This window comes from Symphalangus syndactylus, chromosome 3, assembly GCF_028878055.3.
Source record: "Symphalangus syndactylus isolate Jambi chromosome 3, NHGRI_mSymSyn1-v2.1_pri, whole genome shotgun sequence".
Classification (NCBI taxonomy): Eukaryota; Metazoa; Chordata; class Mammalia; order Primates; family Hylobatidae; genus Symphalangus; species Symphalangus syndactylus.
Window position 1 is genome coordinate 49,464,161 of NC_072425.2, and position 18,996 is coordinate 49,483,156.

An 18,996-nucleotide genomic window follows, 5' to 3' on the forward strand; every position below is an offset into this window, starting at 1 on the left:
ACAAGGAATTGTCAGGCCCAAAATGTCAGTGGTGGCAGCACTGAGAAAATGTGATTGGTTTAAACCTACTTATCTTAATGGTGTTTCAACAGTCTTATTAAGGGGCTTGACCAATATGTAGTTTATCAACACCAACCTTTGGTGCAGTGGGGTGAGTTGTGCTCCTGTTGGAGAAGCAGATTCTAGGGCCCCACCCACAAAGTGCATACTTGAGAGGCAGAGGTGTGAACATTGCCTTTGAGCTCAGGAGCTCCAGAGCAGCCTGGGCAACATACTGAGAGCCCATCTCCTAAAAAGCAAAAAAAAGTGCTGAATAATAAGTCCATTTTAAACATATGGTAAGATTTCAGATTTTCTGAGGAAAAATTAATTAGACTTGGCTTCTTCTCTGATTTGAAATTAGCAATACTTTTATACATCTCAAAGTGTGGTTTATGTAAGAGGCAAAATTGTCAATGACTACTTGTTGAATTTTGCTTCCTAACCATGTAATGGGGACAAGTGTTTCCGAAAACATGTTTTATATGGTTAGTTTTCCTGCAGTGGGGAATTGTTCGCTGAATTACACTTTGTCCACTTAGGCTTAGGTAGATATGAATTCTGTGAAACTGGAAATCATTGAACGGTTTAAATACTGGATTAAAAGAAAAGGAACTATGGTAATTGCAGATCTGTGAGATGGAATCTGTCGTGCCCTAATAAGAGTGATAAGGAAGACCGTTCACTGTTGGAAGCAAGTTGTTGGGTTCAGGGTTGGGAATTGGGCATGATTTGTTTCCTGTGTCACTGCTTAGGTTAATTTACTCAGACTGCGATTTTTGTGTTGGAAGGAAATAAGGTCTAGGCCCTAAGCTTAGACTGTCTTCGTGCCTAAAGAAGTCCAACCATTCATTATTACTTCACTAAAGGATGCATTAACATGAATATATGTAATAAAGGTAATTACTCCTTTTTTCTTAAAATAATTTTAAATTAACTTAAACATGCCTGATTTTCAGAAAGAATTAAAAGTAAAACCATACCTTTAATTTAGGACTGACTTCTGCATTTCGATTGTAGATTATTCTAGTATGAAGAGTGCTATTTGCATGTTGGAATATCTTTTAATTCTTAATTTGTAAGTCACAAAGAAATAGGAGACTAAAATACTTTTTATCTTACAAAATTCCAAATACCTTTTCAAGCAATTTATATCTTATTTCTGTAATAGTTTTATCACCAGCCAATGGGTATGCACTGTATGTCATAATATGGAAAGAAATTCTTTATCATTTCAGATATTAAGGATTTCAGATTTTAAAAGAGTTATCTGTGAAACCATGTTACAAGAATATTTTCTTCCTGAGACATCTCAGTATTATAGGTGGCTTCAGACTAACAGGCACAGAATACGATAGTGGGAAGTATCTGATTCACTTTACTCTACTTGGTACCTTTAGGACATTCAGCCAGAGGTGATTGGAGGGATTTGCACGTCTACCACTCGTGTGTGTATCCGTGAACCATATCTCCTTTAGTGCCTGCTTTTGAACTTTATATAAACAGAATCATGCTGCCTGTTTATTTCTATAATTTTCTTCTTTCCCTTAGCATGTGCTGTTCTTGGCCCTTTGCTTCTCCATATGAATTTTGGAAAAGCTTCTGAAGTTCCACCAAAAACCCTATTTGGAATTGTTACTGGTACTGCATTGAGTTTCTATGCCAGAGAACTGACATCTTTGTGACACTGAATTTTTCTTGCTAAGATCACAAGGTCTTCCTTTATGCAGACCTTTCACATGTATTTTTAACAGTTTTGTAACACGAATCTTCTTTGCTGTCTTGTCATGTAATGCTTTGCTGGGGAGTCGTGGTGCATCTTACTCTGTAGAGGACATTTCTTTCCTTTTTTAGTGAAGTAAATGTAGGTGGTGGTTATGAGTTGTTCTAATTTCTGGTTTGTCTTTGTTGGCAGGGGGAAGTGATAATTTAAAATTGTGTTATAAGAAAATTGGCCAATTTTCACCATGGTATTTAATTTAGAAAAATACAAGTCACTTGCAGGTAATTTAGTCAATTTGGGCATTTTGATATTAGGTAAGCAAACAATTCCAATATAATAACATAAATGCTTTACTAGATGTTTACATAAAATGCCGTGGGAACATTAAAAAAAAGGAGGAGGGGAGAAGCAACTAATTCAGCATTTGGGCACAAGTATTTTATATGGTCATGGTCAGAGAGCCCTCTAGGTATTCGACATGGCAGCATGGCCACAGGCCCGGGACTGAATAGACTGGTTTAAGGAAAGAGGTTAAACACACCGAGTTATACCTGAGAAATACATTTTGGTGGGCCAAAAATAATTGAGTGTATCGGATGGAACTAACAACAGCTTTGTTTTACTAACCAGGTTTGCAGGAAAAAAGTGTTTTTAAATATGTAGATATGCATTATAACTTCTATTTAAATACAGCTGAGGTTGAATATTTCAGGACCCCTTTCAGCAAAGATGTTCCTTTGCTTCTGCTTTTCCTGTCCGTCCTGGATGTTCTAATCCCAGCACCCGAAGGTTACTGCAAGCTGAGTGGCGCCAAAGCAACACCTTAGCCAATGAAAGTACATTCTCATCGGTGTACAGGTTCTGGTCAGTGTTACGAACATGAGTTAATGTCTTTGAAGTAAAAGCACATAGCGATGTCATGTTTTCCCAGTATTCTGTGGGTATTTTATGACCTGCAACTTAGGAAAGCAAATTGTGAAAAAGAAAACTTGTTGTGTTCTCCTATAATGAGATCACAAGGGAATCCTGCAGTGATTATGTTCTTCACTAGCTGTAAGAGAGCAATCTGTGCTCTTGGTTTTGACTCACCTGGTCTTTATTGAACGACTATCGTGTGGCTCACAGCTGTGCTAGGAATGTGAAGGACAGCGAGGCAGTGCCTGCCATGGAGCGCCTGCATGCTAACGGTGGACACAGGAGAGCAGGCTCACCGTTACACTGCAAGGTGACCTTGGAAGGTGCAGGGAGAGAACCACAAGGGAGGAACCACAGAGACTCCAGAACAACATCTTGCCCAGTCAAGAACTAGAACAGGAATCCTGGAGAAAGGTGGATTTTGAAAGACGGGTATGATTTTGGCAGCTAGAGATGGGGTCGGGGAGGTTGTTGGGTTTCTCAGAAGAAGGAAATGGTCTGGAGGTGGGAAGGGGCTGGGTGAATTTGGTGACCAGCCAGGAGTCTGATGCCACCAAGTCACAGGGATGAAAGAGAAAGGCAGGGGAAGTGAGTTTGCCCAGGCGGGCTGAGGCCATGTAGGGGCAGGCTGGAGTGGGGGCCGGGAGCCTTAGGGAGTGACAGGAGAGGTTTTCCCACCTTTTTTCTCTACTGCCTCCCCAGTCACCTTCCCCTGTCCCAGCCACATCACACATGCATTCTTTCTCTCTTCCCCTCGCCTCTCCCTCCTCCGCTTCGTCTTCTTCCCCAGCCCTCAGAATCAGCTCAGATTCCATTGTCTTTGGGAGCACCCTAAAACCCAGCAGTTGGAACTCATCTCTCCTTGCTCTGTTACCACTGTGGCTGCCTCACCAAGAGTCATTCCAGCACTCAGCAAGCTGGCTCACGTGATGGCTATTCCCACCTGCAGCACCCTTCACCAGGCTGCAGGGCTTCTCACCCCAGTGGTCCCAGGAGAGTGGCTTGAAAGCAGATCATCCTCAACCTGTGTTTGTTGAATGAATAAATACCCTTATTTATTCATTCAACAAACACAGGTTGAGGATGATCTGCTTTGGGATCCCTATTTATAAGCCCTTTTTTTTTGGAGATGGAGTCTTGCTCTGTCGCCCAGGCTGGAGTGCAGTAGCGCGATCTTGGCTCACTGCAAGCTCTGCCTCCTGGGTTCACACCATTCTCCTGCCTCAGCCTCCTGAGTAGCTGGGACTAAAGGCACCCGCCACCGTGCCCAGCTAATTTTTTGTATTTTTAGTAGAGACGGGGTTTCACCATGTTAGCCAGGATGGTCTCGATCTCCTGACCTCGTGATCCACCCGCCGTGGCCTCCCAAAGTGCTGGGATTACAGGCGTGAGCCACCACACCCGGCCAACACCTTTTTTTTTTTTTTTTTTTGTATATTTTGTATAAAGAGATATGCCATGGAGAGCAAAGTGGTGGAAATTCTAAAAGACTTTAATGATCAGATGAAGAAATTGTTTAGAGAAGCATAATATATGTGCTCTGTCTCAGTTTGAGAATACTGACCACAGTTTGGCTCTCCTAGCCCTTTGCCTGAGCAAAACCCACAGCTCTTCCTCCACACCCAGACCATGTTCCAGACCACAGCCCATTGCTCCAGCTTTCCTAACCTGCCTGTGAATGTGCTGCCTGTTACATGAGGGAGCAGATACAGTGAGGCAAGGACAACTAACAGCACCCAAAAGCAAGGGCAGTGGATTTCCCTCTGCTTTATTTAAAACTCCCCTTCTTAGGAAAGTTCACCCGCATGATCTAAGCATATTCAATGGCTTTTCACACATGAGCAGAGTTTCATTCTTAACTTTTACATGAATCGAAATTGGGCTTAAAATCATTTTAGGTACAGCCATGTTAGTTCCTGTACTTTCTACCCATGAAAGATTTTATATCAATGGTCAGGGTGATAATATCTGTACATCTTTATGTCTGAACCTGTTCAGTTATATCCATATCCTTTTCTTAAATACTGATGTGTATATTTAGAAACTCAGTGCTTCATTAGTAAACTGAGGGAGTTAGAGTAAAGGATCTCCAAGATCGCTCTGCCAGCATTTGAAAAAGAACCTATTATTATATGACTATAGGAATTTATTTTTGTCTAAGAGCCAATGCCTAATCTTTAATGGTTTTGTGTTTAGACTATTTACCACTAGGTGGCAGTAAAAAAAATTATTCTTAGCAATGAGAAATGCTCATCAATATTTAAGTTTACTTTAAAATGAAAATTTAGAGGACCAAAGTTTGAGGTGTCTGTTTGAAAACTATGTAACTATATACTGGCCACTGTATGTTGTTTCTAGGACTTAACACTTATTTTATTCAGGGAAAAAACTCTTGTGGCACTTCATAGCCACTTATATTAGGGAATTATGGAAAAACATAAATTAAAATATGCAATTTTGTTTTTTATATATATATACACACACACACAATGTGTACGTGTGTGTGTGTATGTGTATATAGAGAGAGGAGAGAGAAAGGTTAGGTACCATTCAAGGTTTCCGGCATCCACTGAGGGTCTTGGAGTGTATCCCTTGCAGATAAGTGAGATACTACATTTTCATTTTTCCAGAACAGTATATGTTAAAGTCAGCTCGTGCAATGCAGACATTGGAAGTTTAATCAAGTGCCTTATAATGGCATGTTGATCAACAACAGCCTGCATATACAATGGTGGTCTCATAAGATTGTAATGGAGCTGAAAAGTGTCTGTGACCTAGGGACATCATAGGTGTTGTAATGTAGTATAACACATTGTTCACGTGTTTGTGGTGATTCTAGGTAAACATCCTGTGCTGCTAGTCATAGGAAAGGATAGCACATACAATTATATATAGTACATAATTACTTGATAGTAATAAATGGCTATGTTACTGGTTTATGTATTTAACATACTATAGTTTTTGTTATTTTAGAGTGTACTACTTACTTAAAAAAAAAAAAGTTGGCCAGATGTGGTGGCTCATGCCTATAATCCCAGTACTTTGGGAGACCAAGGCGGAAGGATCACTTTAGGCCAGGAGTTTGAGACTAGCCTGAGTGACATATGGAGACCCTGCCTCTACAAAAAATAAAATTAAATTAAAAAATAAGCCTCAGCTTATTCAGTCTCAGCTACTTGAGAGGCTGAGGTGGGAAGATTGCTTGAACCCAGGAGTTGAAAGTTGCAGTGAACTGTGATCGCCAGCCTGGGTGACAGAGCAGAGCAACACCCTGTCTCAAAAAAAAAAAAAGTTAACTGTAAGACAGCTTTAGGCAGGTCCTTCAGGAGGATTCATTCCAGAAGAAAACATTGTTATTACAGGAGATGACAGCTCCACATATGTTATTGTTATTGCCCCTGAAGACCTTCCAGTGGGACAAGATGTGCAGGGAGAAGACAGTGATATTAATTACCTGACCCTGTGTAGGACTTAGCTAATGTGTATGTGCTTCAGTTTTTCTCTTTAATATTTAAATTTTTATTGATACATAATATGCATACAGAATTACATGCATAAAGCATTAAGATAAAGCTCAGTGAATTATTACAAAGCAAATACATTTTTGTAACCACAAGATAGAATCAGCCTTGTTCATGCTTCTGACATCCACTTTCTTCCTTCCTCCTCTCCAAAGGTAGCCAAAATCTTAAGAGCTAATGTTATAAACTTTGTATTTTTATACAAGTGTTTTATTACAGAACATTTTAAACATATACAAAATAAACAAAATGGTGTAATAGACCTGACACTCAGCCTCAACAACTACTCATCATGTGCTGTTTCTGCTTCATCTATATTTCAGCTCATTCCCCACCCCTTTATTATTATTTTCTGTTATTTTTATAAGATGTATGTGCATTGAAATGTATAATCTTTACTGTACCTTTTTGACAAATCAGTACACCCATATAACTTTTTATCCTCTTAAGAATAGAGTATCGGCTGGGCGTGGTGGCTCACACCTGTAATCCTAGCACTTTGGGAGGCCGAGGTGGGCAGATCACTTGAGGCCAGGAGTTCAAGACCAGCCTGGCCAACATGGTGAATCCCCATCTCTACTAAATATACAAAAATTAGCTGGGCGTGGTGGCGCACACCTGTAATCTCAGCTACTCTGGAGGCTGAGGCAAGAGAATCACTTGAACCCGGGAGGCAGAGGTTGCAGTGAGCTGAGATTGTGCCATTGCACTCCAGCCTGGGTGACAGAGCTAGTAACAATCATTAATGTGTATGTAAATCACCTGGAAATATTATTTTCAATCCAGATTTTAATGAAATAGGTCAGATTTTGATAAAATAGGTTGGGGTTTTGTGTGAGAGTTTGTATTTCTAAGAAAGTACAGATTCATAGAGCAGATGCTAACTACAAGATCTCTTTTATCTAAAGTAAATAAAATTTGATGAATAAACCAAGGGAAATTGACCTTAGATGAAAGAACACATCAAAACACATGTGCAATATGCTATCTGTAGGAGCATTTAGTTAACAAGAGCATAAACCAACCAAGGAATTTTATAATTATTTTAATCCAAAATTAGCAAAATCTCTATTATGGTTTCCATGGAAATGCTCCTTCAGGCTAAGAAATGTTAGTATCACCAGAGAGCACTGGTTAAAAACACCACAGATTTGGAAGACGATGTCTTATAAAGTAAGTGACAGACCCCTCTTTACACCCATAAGTGGCTTTTACAGAGTTACCCAAAATTCAGTCATTTGTACAACAAGTGTAGATAATTTTCATAGCTTCCTATTAAAATTATATTTTAACGCCCTTACAAAATTTAACTCAGTTTTCTTATAAAATTAAGTAACATTTTTATATGATACTGTTATTCAGCTTAACCTTACATACTTTTATTGGGTGCCGTGTCTGTGTGTTGACCACCCAGTGTTCTTTGGGGTTCCACTGTTTGCATAGGCACCACAGCTGGAGAAACACAGATGCACAGACACAAGCTGGATCCTGCGTCTCTTCCTGCCTCCGGGCATCAGGGCGCCAGTCAGCCTGGTTGTACGAATGGAGGTCGTGTTCCCTAGCACAGAGGGTCACATTCCAGGGTGCTCCCCTCAGAGGAGGAAGAGACCAGAAGGTCCTTTTAGGGGGCACTTCCTGGGACATGGGCCAAGCCTCCTAAGGAGTGAGGGCTCCAACCAGCAGGTACAGACCTCTCAGAAGGGAGGGATAAGGCAGCCATTCTGAACCTGGATTTCCACCACCCCTTGTCCCATCTCATCAAGACAGTTCTGAGGGGCTATTCTGGCACATGTCTGGACGTTAGAGGCTGGAGGACAATGTGGGCTTTGACAGGACTCAGATAAGGTCTGTTCCAGGGAGGCAGGAGGTCAATGCTCAGCATCTGGGATGGTGTCCTTGTGGACAGTGAGTTGCCTCTTTGGGTACAAGTCCATTTTCACTACAGAAGAGGCTAGAGCAGGGGTGTCCAATCTTTTGACTTTCCTGGGCTACATTGGAAGAATTGCCTTGGTCCACACATTAAATACACTAACACTAATGATAGTTGATGGCTTAAAAAAAAAAAAAAAAGCAAAAAAAAAATCTCATAATGTTTTAAGAAAGTTTACAAATTTGTGTTGAGCTCTGCGCTGACAAGCTTGGGCTGGAGAGTCTGAACGGCTTCCCGATCCCCTCTCTGATTCTCTTTGGCAGCAAGGCCTTGAAGGGGCTGAGTCTCAGTATCTTGGGGAAATTCTGGAAAGCCTGTTTGGGAACCTGAGAAGACCTCTTGCCTGGAGCTTGAATGCTTGATTTGCTGTCCTGGCCACATGCATGCTTGGCAGCCAGAGAGCGGGGTTTGCATTCATACCGGCACAACAGCGAGCCAGGGATTGAAGTGACCAGGACAAGTGTCTGGGTGGCAGTGTGCCTCAGTTTTTAACAAAAAAGTTTAAAAAGTAAAAAAATATTTAAAAATTAAAATAGAAAAGCTTAGCTTATGGTGTAAGGATATAGAGAAAGAAGATATTTTTGTACAGCTGTACAATGTGTTTTAGGCAAAGCATTGATTGTAATAGTCCAAAAGTTCAACCAAAAAAAAAGGTTTATCAAATTTGAAAGCTGCAGTAAGCTAAGAATAGTTTATTGCTGAAGAAAGAAACATGTTTTTTTGAATTTAGTGTCGCCTAAGTGTATAATGTCTATAAAGTCTACAGTGGTGCAGAGTCATGTCTTCGGCCTTCACATTCACTCCCCATTTACTCACCCAGAGCAACTTCCAGTCCTGCAGGCTCCATTCATGAGAAGTGTCCTATACAGGTGTACCATTTTTTCAGTGTTATACCATAGTTTTACTGTACCTTTTCTATGTTTAGATAGGTTTAGATCACAATGTTACAGTATTCTGTACAGTCCCATGCTGCACAGGTTTGTAGCCCAGGAGCAATAGGCTCTCCCATGTAGCCTAGGTGTGCAGCAGGCTGAGCCATCTGGGTTCATGTAAGTACACTCTGTGATGTTTGCACGCAAAGAAACTGCCTAACAAAGCGTTTCTCAGAATGTATCCGAGTTGCTAAGTGATACATGACTGTAGTATCTAGGGAACTATTTGTGGCTATTTTAAACAGTACTTAAGAATTATTTACAATCTCTCATCTCACCCTCTGAATCTATCAAATGTCAAGACGGAGCTCATGCAGTATTGGGAAGTCACCCTCCATGAGCTAGTCCCAGGCCCAGGGTGTGAGTGCTTCTGGGAGGCTGTGGGTTAGGGGAAAGGCTGGGCATGGTTTTGTTTAACATCTACAATCTTAACTGACCCTTAGCTGTTACTGCTCAAAACTGGTTTCCTTCAATTGCATACTACATTACTTTCCATCCCAACCGGGTTTGTAGCCCCTTGCGCTTTAATTTTTTAAGGGTGGATTGTGATATATAATAACAGTAGCCACCTGTGGCTTAATTGAAACTTTGCCGAATTCAATTTAATTAAAAACTGAACCTGGGGTTTTCAGTGAGATGCCATACTTAGAGAACATAGTGCCTCACACATTGTAAGCACTTGGTAAATTGTAGTTGTCACAATTGCTAGAATTCCTTCAAGAAATCAATTCTCACAAGTGAGGGGCATAGGAGAGCTCCCCAGGCAGAGGGGATTGGACATACTAAAGTCCTGATGGCCCAAAAAGGCTGTGGCCCTCCAGAGTCACAAACAGGCTAGTAAGGAGAAGTCAAGCCTGGTGGCGGGTGTGGGGTGTGCTGGTGAGCCAGGCTGCTTCACTTTGAGAAGTTTGGGCTTCACAGTAAGAGTAACTGGAAGCTGTAAGGGTCTCAGACTGAGAGCATTCAGATTTGCATTGTTAAAAACTATCCCAACAGTCTCATGGACAGTGGATACAGGGAGGTTCATTATAAGGTTTGGCCATAGAGTAAATAACTAGCCTTGGGCAGGCTGCTTAAACTGTCTTGATTTCCTCCTCTTTAACCCAGATTCAGTAACACTACCTACGCATAGGCTGTGAGGATTAAATGAGTTGCTATTCATAATTGGCTTAGAACAGCCTCTGGTGTGTAGTAAATGCTTTAAATGAGTGTTAAATAGAATGCAAAAGTCTGGTTCCTGAGCACAAGGTTGCATTCTTCTGACACTGTCCTCCCCTCACCTAGCATCAGACTGACCTGCTCTGTGCAAACCCAGACTGCTGCCGACTTGGAGCCCACCTAGTTTCCAAACCAAGTCCTCCCTTCGCTGCCTGGGTCTGACTTGGACACCTCCGCGTGGATTTGACATGTGGCTGGCCAGACCTGGCCGGGCTTTCCCTTTTCCCAGAACATCTGCACTGCACCCCACTGGGGATTCAGGCCCCATCCTGGCTTGCTAAGAGCACCAAGTGCTCTCCCTGCTGTGCAGGCCCCACCCTCTGCCTTCTCAAGTTCAGTGGAGTCCAGCAGTAAGCGCAGCTGGCAGTAAGCACCATCGCCCCTCCATAGATGGCATGCTGGCTTGTACCTGAGCTCCCTGACTCTGCCCGCCCAGCCATGGCTGCCCCCTCTCTCTCACAGATTGCACTTGGTGTTGGAAGAGAACACCACCAACATGGAGACGAACTCTCTTGGGGCTATGGTCAGCTCCTGTTTGCTTTCTGTATTTGGGGCAGATTTGAACTGAAAGAGGGAAAAAGCAATAACAAGCAAGTGGCCCCATCCTTCTCTCTACCTTAAGCAGGGTTCACTCTAACTCTGTAAGGTTCCTGTTTTTACCCCTTTCCAGTGGATTCATTTTTTTGTAAATCATGTAGTACATATTGCTGGGGGTTTTTTGTTGTTGTTGTTTTTATTAATCATGAACGTCTTCTACTGAGTAGTAATGTTTTAAAGCTACTTTGTTAACTTGCAATTCTAATTTGAAAACTGTAGATAGGATGTCGTGTACAAATGGCAGGTTTCCACTTACATGACTTAGGAATGTTGCCTGGATTCTCTTTTAAGGATACGGAGGCAGGTCTGAGCTCACAGGGAGAAAGTACATGATCTGCACAAAAGGATGCATCCCAGACTCAGGGTAGAGTTTCCCCCAGGGGTAGGGACTGCTGTTGAATCATGATGGGGAAGGGAAGAGGGCATAGAAGGCTTCTTCTGTATTTCTAATGTTTAATGATTAAGCTTGAAGGTTTGTGGAATTTGACATAATATTTTGTATCTTTTTGGATGTGTGAGATACTTTATGATGAAATTGAAATGACCACCATGATAATGGTAACCACCCAGAGTGTCACTGGTATGTGTGCCACATGCTTGTCGTCCCGGGTCTGTGGAGCCTGCCTGCCCATCACTGAGCCACCCTTAGCCTCCACCCTGGATTAGACTGTCATCTCCAAGTATTTGTGTATGAAGTTACATATATACATTTATATGCACAGATGCAAATTCATTTTATCTCGTAATGTGTTATCACAAAATGCAGTATAGGACTTTTTTAAAGATCAAATATTTCCAAATAAAACTTTTTCAAAAAAATATTTTTCCTGGTATTAAAAGAAGCACATACATGTATGGGAGGCTAGGAAACGTACTAAAGTAGAAAGAAGAAGAAAAAATATATATATATAATGTTAATATAAATGTTAGCAGTCTCTGGGGGGGTACTATTATGAGTCTCTAGCACCACCCTAGAAACTGCCAACATTTGGTGATAGCTGTGATCTAAATATATCCTCTAAAATTCATGTGTTGAAACTTAATCACTAATGTGATAATATTAAGAGGGGCTTTGGGGGTGATTAAGTCATGAGGGCAGAGCTCTCATGAATGGGATTGGTGATTTTATAAGAGGTGGAAGAGAGTGCCCTGGGCCCTTTTTGCCCTTCTGTCCCTTTTACCATGTGAAGACACAGCATTCATAGTGTCTGTCCCCTCTAGAGGGCACAGCAACAGGGCATCACCTTGGAAGCCTTCAGCAAACACTGAACCTGCCAGCTTCTTGGTCCTGGACTTCCCAGCCTCCAGAACTGAGACATAAAGTTCTGCTCTTATAAATGACCCAGTCTGAGGTATTTTGTCATAGCAGCACAAACGACAGTGATATTTTCTTCCATTGTTTTTCCATTCTCATTTATGGATTATTTTTATATTGATGAGATCATTTCTGAGTATAACATTTTACATCTTTCTTCATTTAGTAGTATAATATAACCATTTTAAATACTATTAAAGTTATTCATAAACTTTTCTTTTCCTCGGAGATAGGGTCTCACTCTCAACTCCCAGCCTGGAGTGCAGAGCCTCAACTTCTGGAGCTCGAGTGATCCTCCTGCCTCAGTCTCCTGAGTAGCTGGGACCACAGATGTGCACCACCTTGCCCAGCTAATTTTTTTGTATTCTTTATAGAGGTGGGGTTTCTCTGTGTTGCCCAGGCTAGTCTCGAACTCCTGGGCTCAAGTGATCTGCCTGCCTCGGCCTTCCAAAGTGCTGTGATTACAGGTGTGAGCCACCGTGCCTGGCCCCTTTGTAAACATTTTAGTGGCTTACAATGAGCCACTATATAAGGATACTAATCATTCTCTGCTGTTAGACAATTTTTACTATATGAGAAATAACCACTACAGTGAACATCTTCGAGCATAGTTCCTGTCATCATATTTGTATTTATTTCCTTAAATGTATGCCACATATATCAAAGGTTCTGAATATTTCAAAGACATTTAATATATTTTTTTCAAGTTGCTTTCTATAAGGCAGGGCCTCTGTTAGCCCATAATCTGTCTTTGTTCAGGTGACAAACCTCTAGGCAGACACAGCCCTGGAAGTCCAAGCTTCACGATGGGTTCTGGGCTGCGTTGCATCTGCTCACACTTTGGGCGCCTCGGTGCCATTCACAACTGCACTTTGTATGGAAGACCCTATTTCTATTCCTCCAGGAGCTCACACAGAGTACATGTTTCATAGAACCCCATACAGCATTAGATATTCATGTCTGTAAAAAACTTGAATTCATTAAGTGAAAGTGCCATACAGCTGTTTTACCCTACCTTTTTTGATTATGGAGGATGAACATTTATGTGTGTCTTAGCTGTTTGTATTTTCTCTTATGGATTATCTGTTCATATTCATTGTTACGGTCTTAGTGTTTGTCATATATTTTGTACATTAATTTGATAACATAGAATCTGTACTGTTTGTTGTTAACATTCTTCTTAGTTTGTGCTCATATTATTTTTCTGGTAAACACAAGATTTTATTTTTATTGAGCACAGCCAAGCCTCTTCCCTGATGATTTACTCCCAGGATTTTCAGTTCTCAGAGTCCTTTCTCATTCAGATACTTGAAAAATGTTCATGTTTTCTTCTTGTTTATTATTTCATTTTTACATTTATCTCTTTGATTTACATTAAACTGGAGTATATTTTGATGAATAATACCCGGTGAGACTCTTTTTTTCTTTTTACAAATAGTTTTTGAGGCACCATTTATTACATAATCTGTCCTTTCCCTACTGATTTGTGATGTGTTCTCTATCTTATATTAAGTTCTAATATCTGGATCCTTTTGTAGTTCATGAGCGTGATGATTGGGTGTTTCACACACGTGTGTGCGATGTGCTACCCTCGAACCTTGTATGACATCAGCACGTTACCCATCTGACCTTAAAAGAAAAATTATCATCTCTTAAACACATTTTACTGAGTTGAAAAACAATAAAGATTCCATTCTTAATATAGGTAAAACACTGCTCATTCATGATATATATTTTTGTTTCACTGCTAATGTTTGTTTAAGTTGACTTCTTTTTAATGTGTTAACTTTAATGCTAACATTTCTCCTTTACACTTTGAATCAAAGTAAATTGGGTACTTTGACAAACAGATTTTTTTGTTTCATAGAGACCACCCCCATGTACAAATAAATTGTAGGCATTGTACATAAAAGGCACTTGTATTCACTTTTAAAGAAGTTAACTTTTTCTGTTTATGTTTTTTAGGGTGTATTATCTCATATACTTTCAGCACTCAGATTTGATAAAGAAGTTGCTCTTTTCACTCAAGGTCTTGGGTATGCACCTATAGATTACTATCCTGGTTTGCTTAAAAATGTGAGTATTTAAAATTTATCACTTTTGAAATGTTTAATGCTGAATGTGCCATCAGCAAAAAGAGTAAATGGAAATATTTCAGTCCTCCAGAAGAGATGTTTAACTTTTCTTTGTTTATCTCTTCTTACCTTGGGCAGACTTAATGGCCATGTACGGAAGAAATGTGAGATGGGAAGTTATGAGAAAGAAGGAAACCAGGAAGGGTTTTCCTAAACCAACCAATCAGCCTCTCTTTCTAGGGACACATCTCACTTATTCACTCAGAGATGTTTGGGAGAAGAGCTGTTCTTAGCTATTATAAACACAGTCTTGTACTGTTGAACGAATCTTGTATTTCAAATAACCTGATTGGGATTTTCTGTTAAAGCAAAACAGAAAATTCAATACATAGTTTTACATATTTACCTTTTAATATTAAAGCTTTGTTTTCTTCTGGCTTAAATTATAGCCAAATGTGAGAAATTTTAACTTATAGTCTTGATGTAACTCTTCTAAAAAATGTTATGAGATTTTTTATGTTTGTTAACCATTCTGGTGTTTTGGAAGCTTTGTACAAGAACAACTTTTTTTTTTTTTTTCCAAATGAACTGAATTTTAAATGAAGAAATAAACTAACTTTTCTTTAAATGAATTTGGTTTTAATTCTTAGGAAATTAATGACCTGTCTGTTGTTCATTGCTTAAATAGGAATGCAGAATTGTAGACTTTAAACATAAAATCCCAGTTATTAGTAAATGTGACATGGCACTGCTTCCTTTTCACTCTGACAGAGTAAAACATGAGAAGATGGGGGTTGGGGGAATCTCAACGGAAATATCACTCACACCAAGAAAAATAGAACTGATGTAATCCTGTTTGCAGCGTGAGTTAACCTGCAACTGATTTTGTTTTACAGATGATTTTATCATTAGCGTCTGAACTCAGAGAGAATCATCTTAATGGATTTAACACTCAAAGGCGGTAGGTGTTAAACTAAACATCCTTCTTCTCACGTTTCAAAATGTATCAGTTTGGTTATGAGAGGAAAATTTTACAATTCATAGGAAATGGATGTTCAGTTATGATTGTATTTTATATAGAAAGATTAGTAGAATACATAGCAAATTGGTGAGTTTTTTCAAACTCTTTTAAAAATCAGTATTTTCTCAACTCTCACAGAGCAGTAAGTAAATCATACAGTGTCTTTTGTGGGCCCATTAGGTAAAAAGCCCTACATACACAGTAGGGACCACAAAAGAAAGAGCAGTATTTAGTTTTACCCTGGGATTGCTCACTCTGCAAGAAGAGAATGTGCACAGATGCAAGTGTGTGGTCTCACACTAGCCTGCCCTGGCTCTGCCTTCTCCTGCTCCCAACACACACACACACACACACGATATTTACAAGGCAACATTTAATGTGAACATATGCCCTATTTTAAGAAACATGATATTCCAAAATCTAGACTAAACAAATCAAAGAGATTCAGACAAATTAAAAGGCAATTAATCACATTTCAAATGTTTCTTCACTCTGTAAAAGAATCCCAGTTTTCATTGGTGGGCATTTCATTTTTGATGTATTGTTAACCAAGAGAATCTGGGACTGAGGGACTTGGTGGTTTTTTTTTTTTTTTTTTTTTTGTAAAGCTATTGCTAATTCAAGCTCCATCAGAAATTGTCTTTGTCCTCAACCTTTAGGAATCCTTTGCACCTAACCCTTAAACTATATAATTATTAGAGGAAAACACTGGAGAAAATCTTCATTGTGTTGGATTTGGCAATGTAAGAAGAACTATAGGAGACATGGAGAGTATTTAGATTTATTTATTTACATGTCAGGTAAAGACTTGGATTTAGTTGTGAGGTGAATGTTGACTGATGGATCTTTTGAATTATGTAATTATAAATTTATTTTAAAAAGACCTTAAAAATCAGTCAGTGCAGTGTGTATGTACTCCCTACACCAAATTCCCAAAATATGCATCACAGTTGAATTTTTTAAAAGCAGCTGACAATAAACAAAATAATTTTTAAAATCTGTTAACAAATAGAAACAAAGGATCAGAATGCAAAATATAGAAATGACTTGCAAAAATAAATCATAAAGAGGCAAACACTCCATTATAGAAATGAGCAAGGGATATAAGCAGGTCATTACCAGAAGATGAAAACTGAATTAATAATAACATTAAAGGAGTTCTTCAGGAATGACATCAGCAAGATGGCAGAATAGGAAGTCCTAGACCTTATTTCCCAGTAGAGACATTGACTTAACTATAGCATACATCCCAAAAAATTATAATGAGAACTACAGAACCAATTAAGAAGTCACAGTACTGCAGGCAAACTCAAAGTCTAGAATAGCCACATTGAAATTGATTAAACAATCTGTTTCATGTCAACTGTGATAGCCCTTTTCCAGGTCTGGCAGCTTGGTGAGATTGGTAGGAAAAACCCAGCTTGTGGCTACTCTCCCTTGGGAGGGAAAAAGAAGAGTGGAATGTGCATTCAACATTCTCACTTTTTAGGGAGCAGACTGAGGAACTGATTTCTGTCTCTACTAACTGAGAGCACTGATGAGGAAATCGCATACAGTAATCCCTCCTTATCTATAGGGAATATATTTCAAGACACCCAGTGGATGTCTGAAACTGCGGATAGTACCAAACCTGATTGCCACCAATCATAACACATTTATATATTCCACTCACAACTTTAATGTCTTTTCCATCTTAACTAAGCACTTATCATATATGATGGCAGTAATTTTTGCCATGCAAGATGCAACGACAAAACTAACACAAATTTTTTTCCTTCTTTACAATTTCACAGATAGATGATTTGTTTTAACTATAGATCTCAGCAACTTTAGCATATGGTTTTTTTCTTTCCTTATTAAGTTGAAAACTTTCACCTTTTCACTTAAAGAAAGCACTTTACAACTTCTCTGTGGCATATCCAAATTGCCAGCCCCAGTGCTCTTGGACTTTGAGGTCATTATTAAGTATTAATAAAATAAGGGTTACTTGAACACAAGCACAGTGATACTGTAACAGTTGATCTGACAACCAGTATGGCTACTAAGTGACTAACGAGCAAGTAGTGTATATATTATGGATACCCTGGGCAAAGGGATGATTCATGTTCCAGATGGGACAGAGTAGGACAGCATGACATTTCATCATGCTACTCAGAACAGTACGCAATTTAGGCCAGGTGCGGTGGCACATGCCTTTAATCCCAGCACTTTGGGAGGCCGAAGTGGGTGGATCACCTGATTTCAGGAGTTCAAGACAAGCCTGGCCAACATGTCAAAACACCATCTCTACTAAAAATACAAATTAGCTGGGCATGGTGGTTTATGCCTGTAGTCCCAGCTACTCGGGAGGCTGAGGCAGGAGAATCACATGAACCTGGGAGGTGGAGGTTCCATGAGCTGAGATTGCATCATTGCACTTCAGCCTGGGCAACAGAGCAAGGTGCCATCTCAAACAAAACAGTGCACAATTTAAAACCTTTGAATTATTTCTGGAATTTTTTCATTTGATATTTTTGGACCATGGGTGACCATGGCTAGCTGAAACTACAAAAAGTAAAACTGCGGATAAAGGAAGACTACTTTTGATGCCTTGGGGCCATGGAGAACAAAAGAAAGCTTAATGGTTTGTGGTAGCACTGGGGAATTGACAGTGCTGTGGATGGAGGCTGGCATAGCTCAACAGAATTGGGAGAAAGCACCTAGCTCATGACCTGTTCTTTGGGAGGGGAAGAGAAGCCCTTGGCTTCTCAGGGGCCTACTGGAGGGACTGATATCTGTCTTGCCTGACTCACAGCACTGACAGAAATGGCGTACTTTGGAACAACAGAGCTCAGCAGCTTGTTGCAGCACTGGAGAATCTGCAATACCACAAACGGACACTAGAGGGAGGGGGAGATTAGGAGCTCTTGAAAAACCAGTAAAGCCCTCTAATTTGGAAATCACATGCATGAGCCCAGAGAAGATATATCCCTGGAAAAGGTTTGAGGGACCTCCAGAATCTCCAGCCGGGTCCATTGGTGAAAGCCTTCCATTGTACCATGTCAGTCGATAAAGACTGAGAGAAGTGGATGTTTCTTTAAATGTACAAAATACAACAAAAATAACAAGACACAAAGTAAACCAGGGAAACGTGGCATAATCAAAGGATGAAAATAAATCTACAGAAACAGACCCTAAAGAAACACAGATCTATGCATTACCTGACAAAGAATTTGAAATAATTGTCTTAAGGGATCTCAAGGCACTACAAGAGAACACAGATAAACAACTAAATGAAATCAGGAAAACAATACATGAGCAAAATGAGAATATCAACAGAGAGATAGAAACTAGAAAAGAACCAAACAGATATTCTGGAGCTAAAGAACCACAATAAGTGAATTGAAAAACTTACTAGCGGGGTTCAGCAGTAGACTTGATCAAACAGAAGGGTCAGAAAACTTAAACACAAATCATTTGAAATTATTAAGTCAGAGAAACAAAAAGAAAAAAGAATGAAGGAACGTCAAGAAAGCCTAAGACACTTGTGGAACAACATCAAATGGAACAACACACACATTTTGGGAGTCCTAGAATAAGAGAGAAAGGGGCAGAGAACTTATTTGAAGAAATAATGGTGAAAACTGCTCAAATATTAGGAAGGAATTGAATATCCTGATTTCAGAAGTTCAACGGACTCCAAAGAATGAACCCAAAGAGGCCTACAACAA

At 39.8% G+C, this 18,996-nt stretch overlaps 1 protein-coding gene and 1 non-coding gene across 11 annotated transcripts in view; both read left to right on the plus strand.

Annotated features, from left to right (window-relative positions):
- Positions 1-18,996, plus strand: part of FANCC (FA complementation group C) — a 226,300-nt gene that overhangs the window by 133,645 nt on the left and 73,659 nt on the right. For all 10 annotated transcript variants that reach the window (XR_008656597.2, XR_010120015.1, XM_055271845.2 and 7 more), the window contains 2 exons: positions 14,156-14,266; positions 15,162-15,226. Coding sequence is in view for 8 of the 10 variants with exons in the window: in XM_055271845.2 (XP_055127820.1) it covers positions 14,156-14,266; positions 15,162-15,226 (176 nt within the window). In the remaining 2 variants the exon portion in view is untranslated. The remainder of the gene's footprint in view (positions 1-14,155; positions 14,267-15,161; positions 15,227-18,996) is intronic.
- LOC129479986 (small nucleolar RNA U13) lies at positions 13,717-13,820 on the plus strand. The gene has a single exon (XR_008656900.1). It is a non-coding gene; the product is annotated as a small nucleolar RNA U13 (small nucleolar RNA).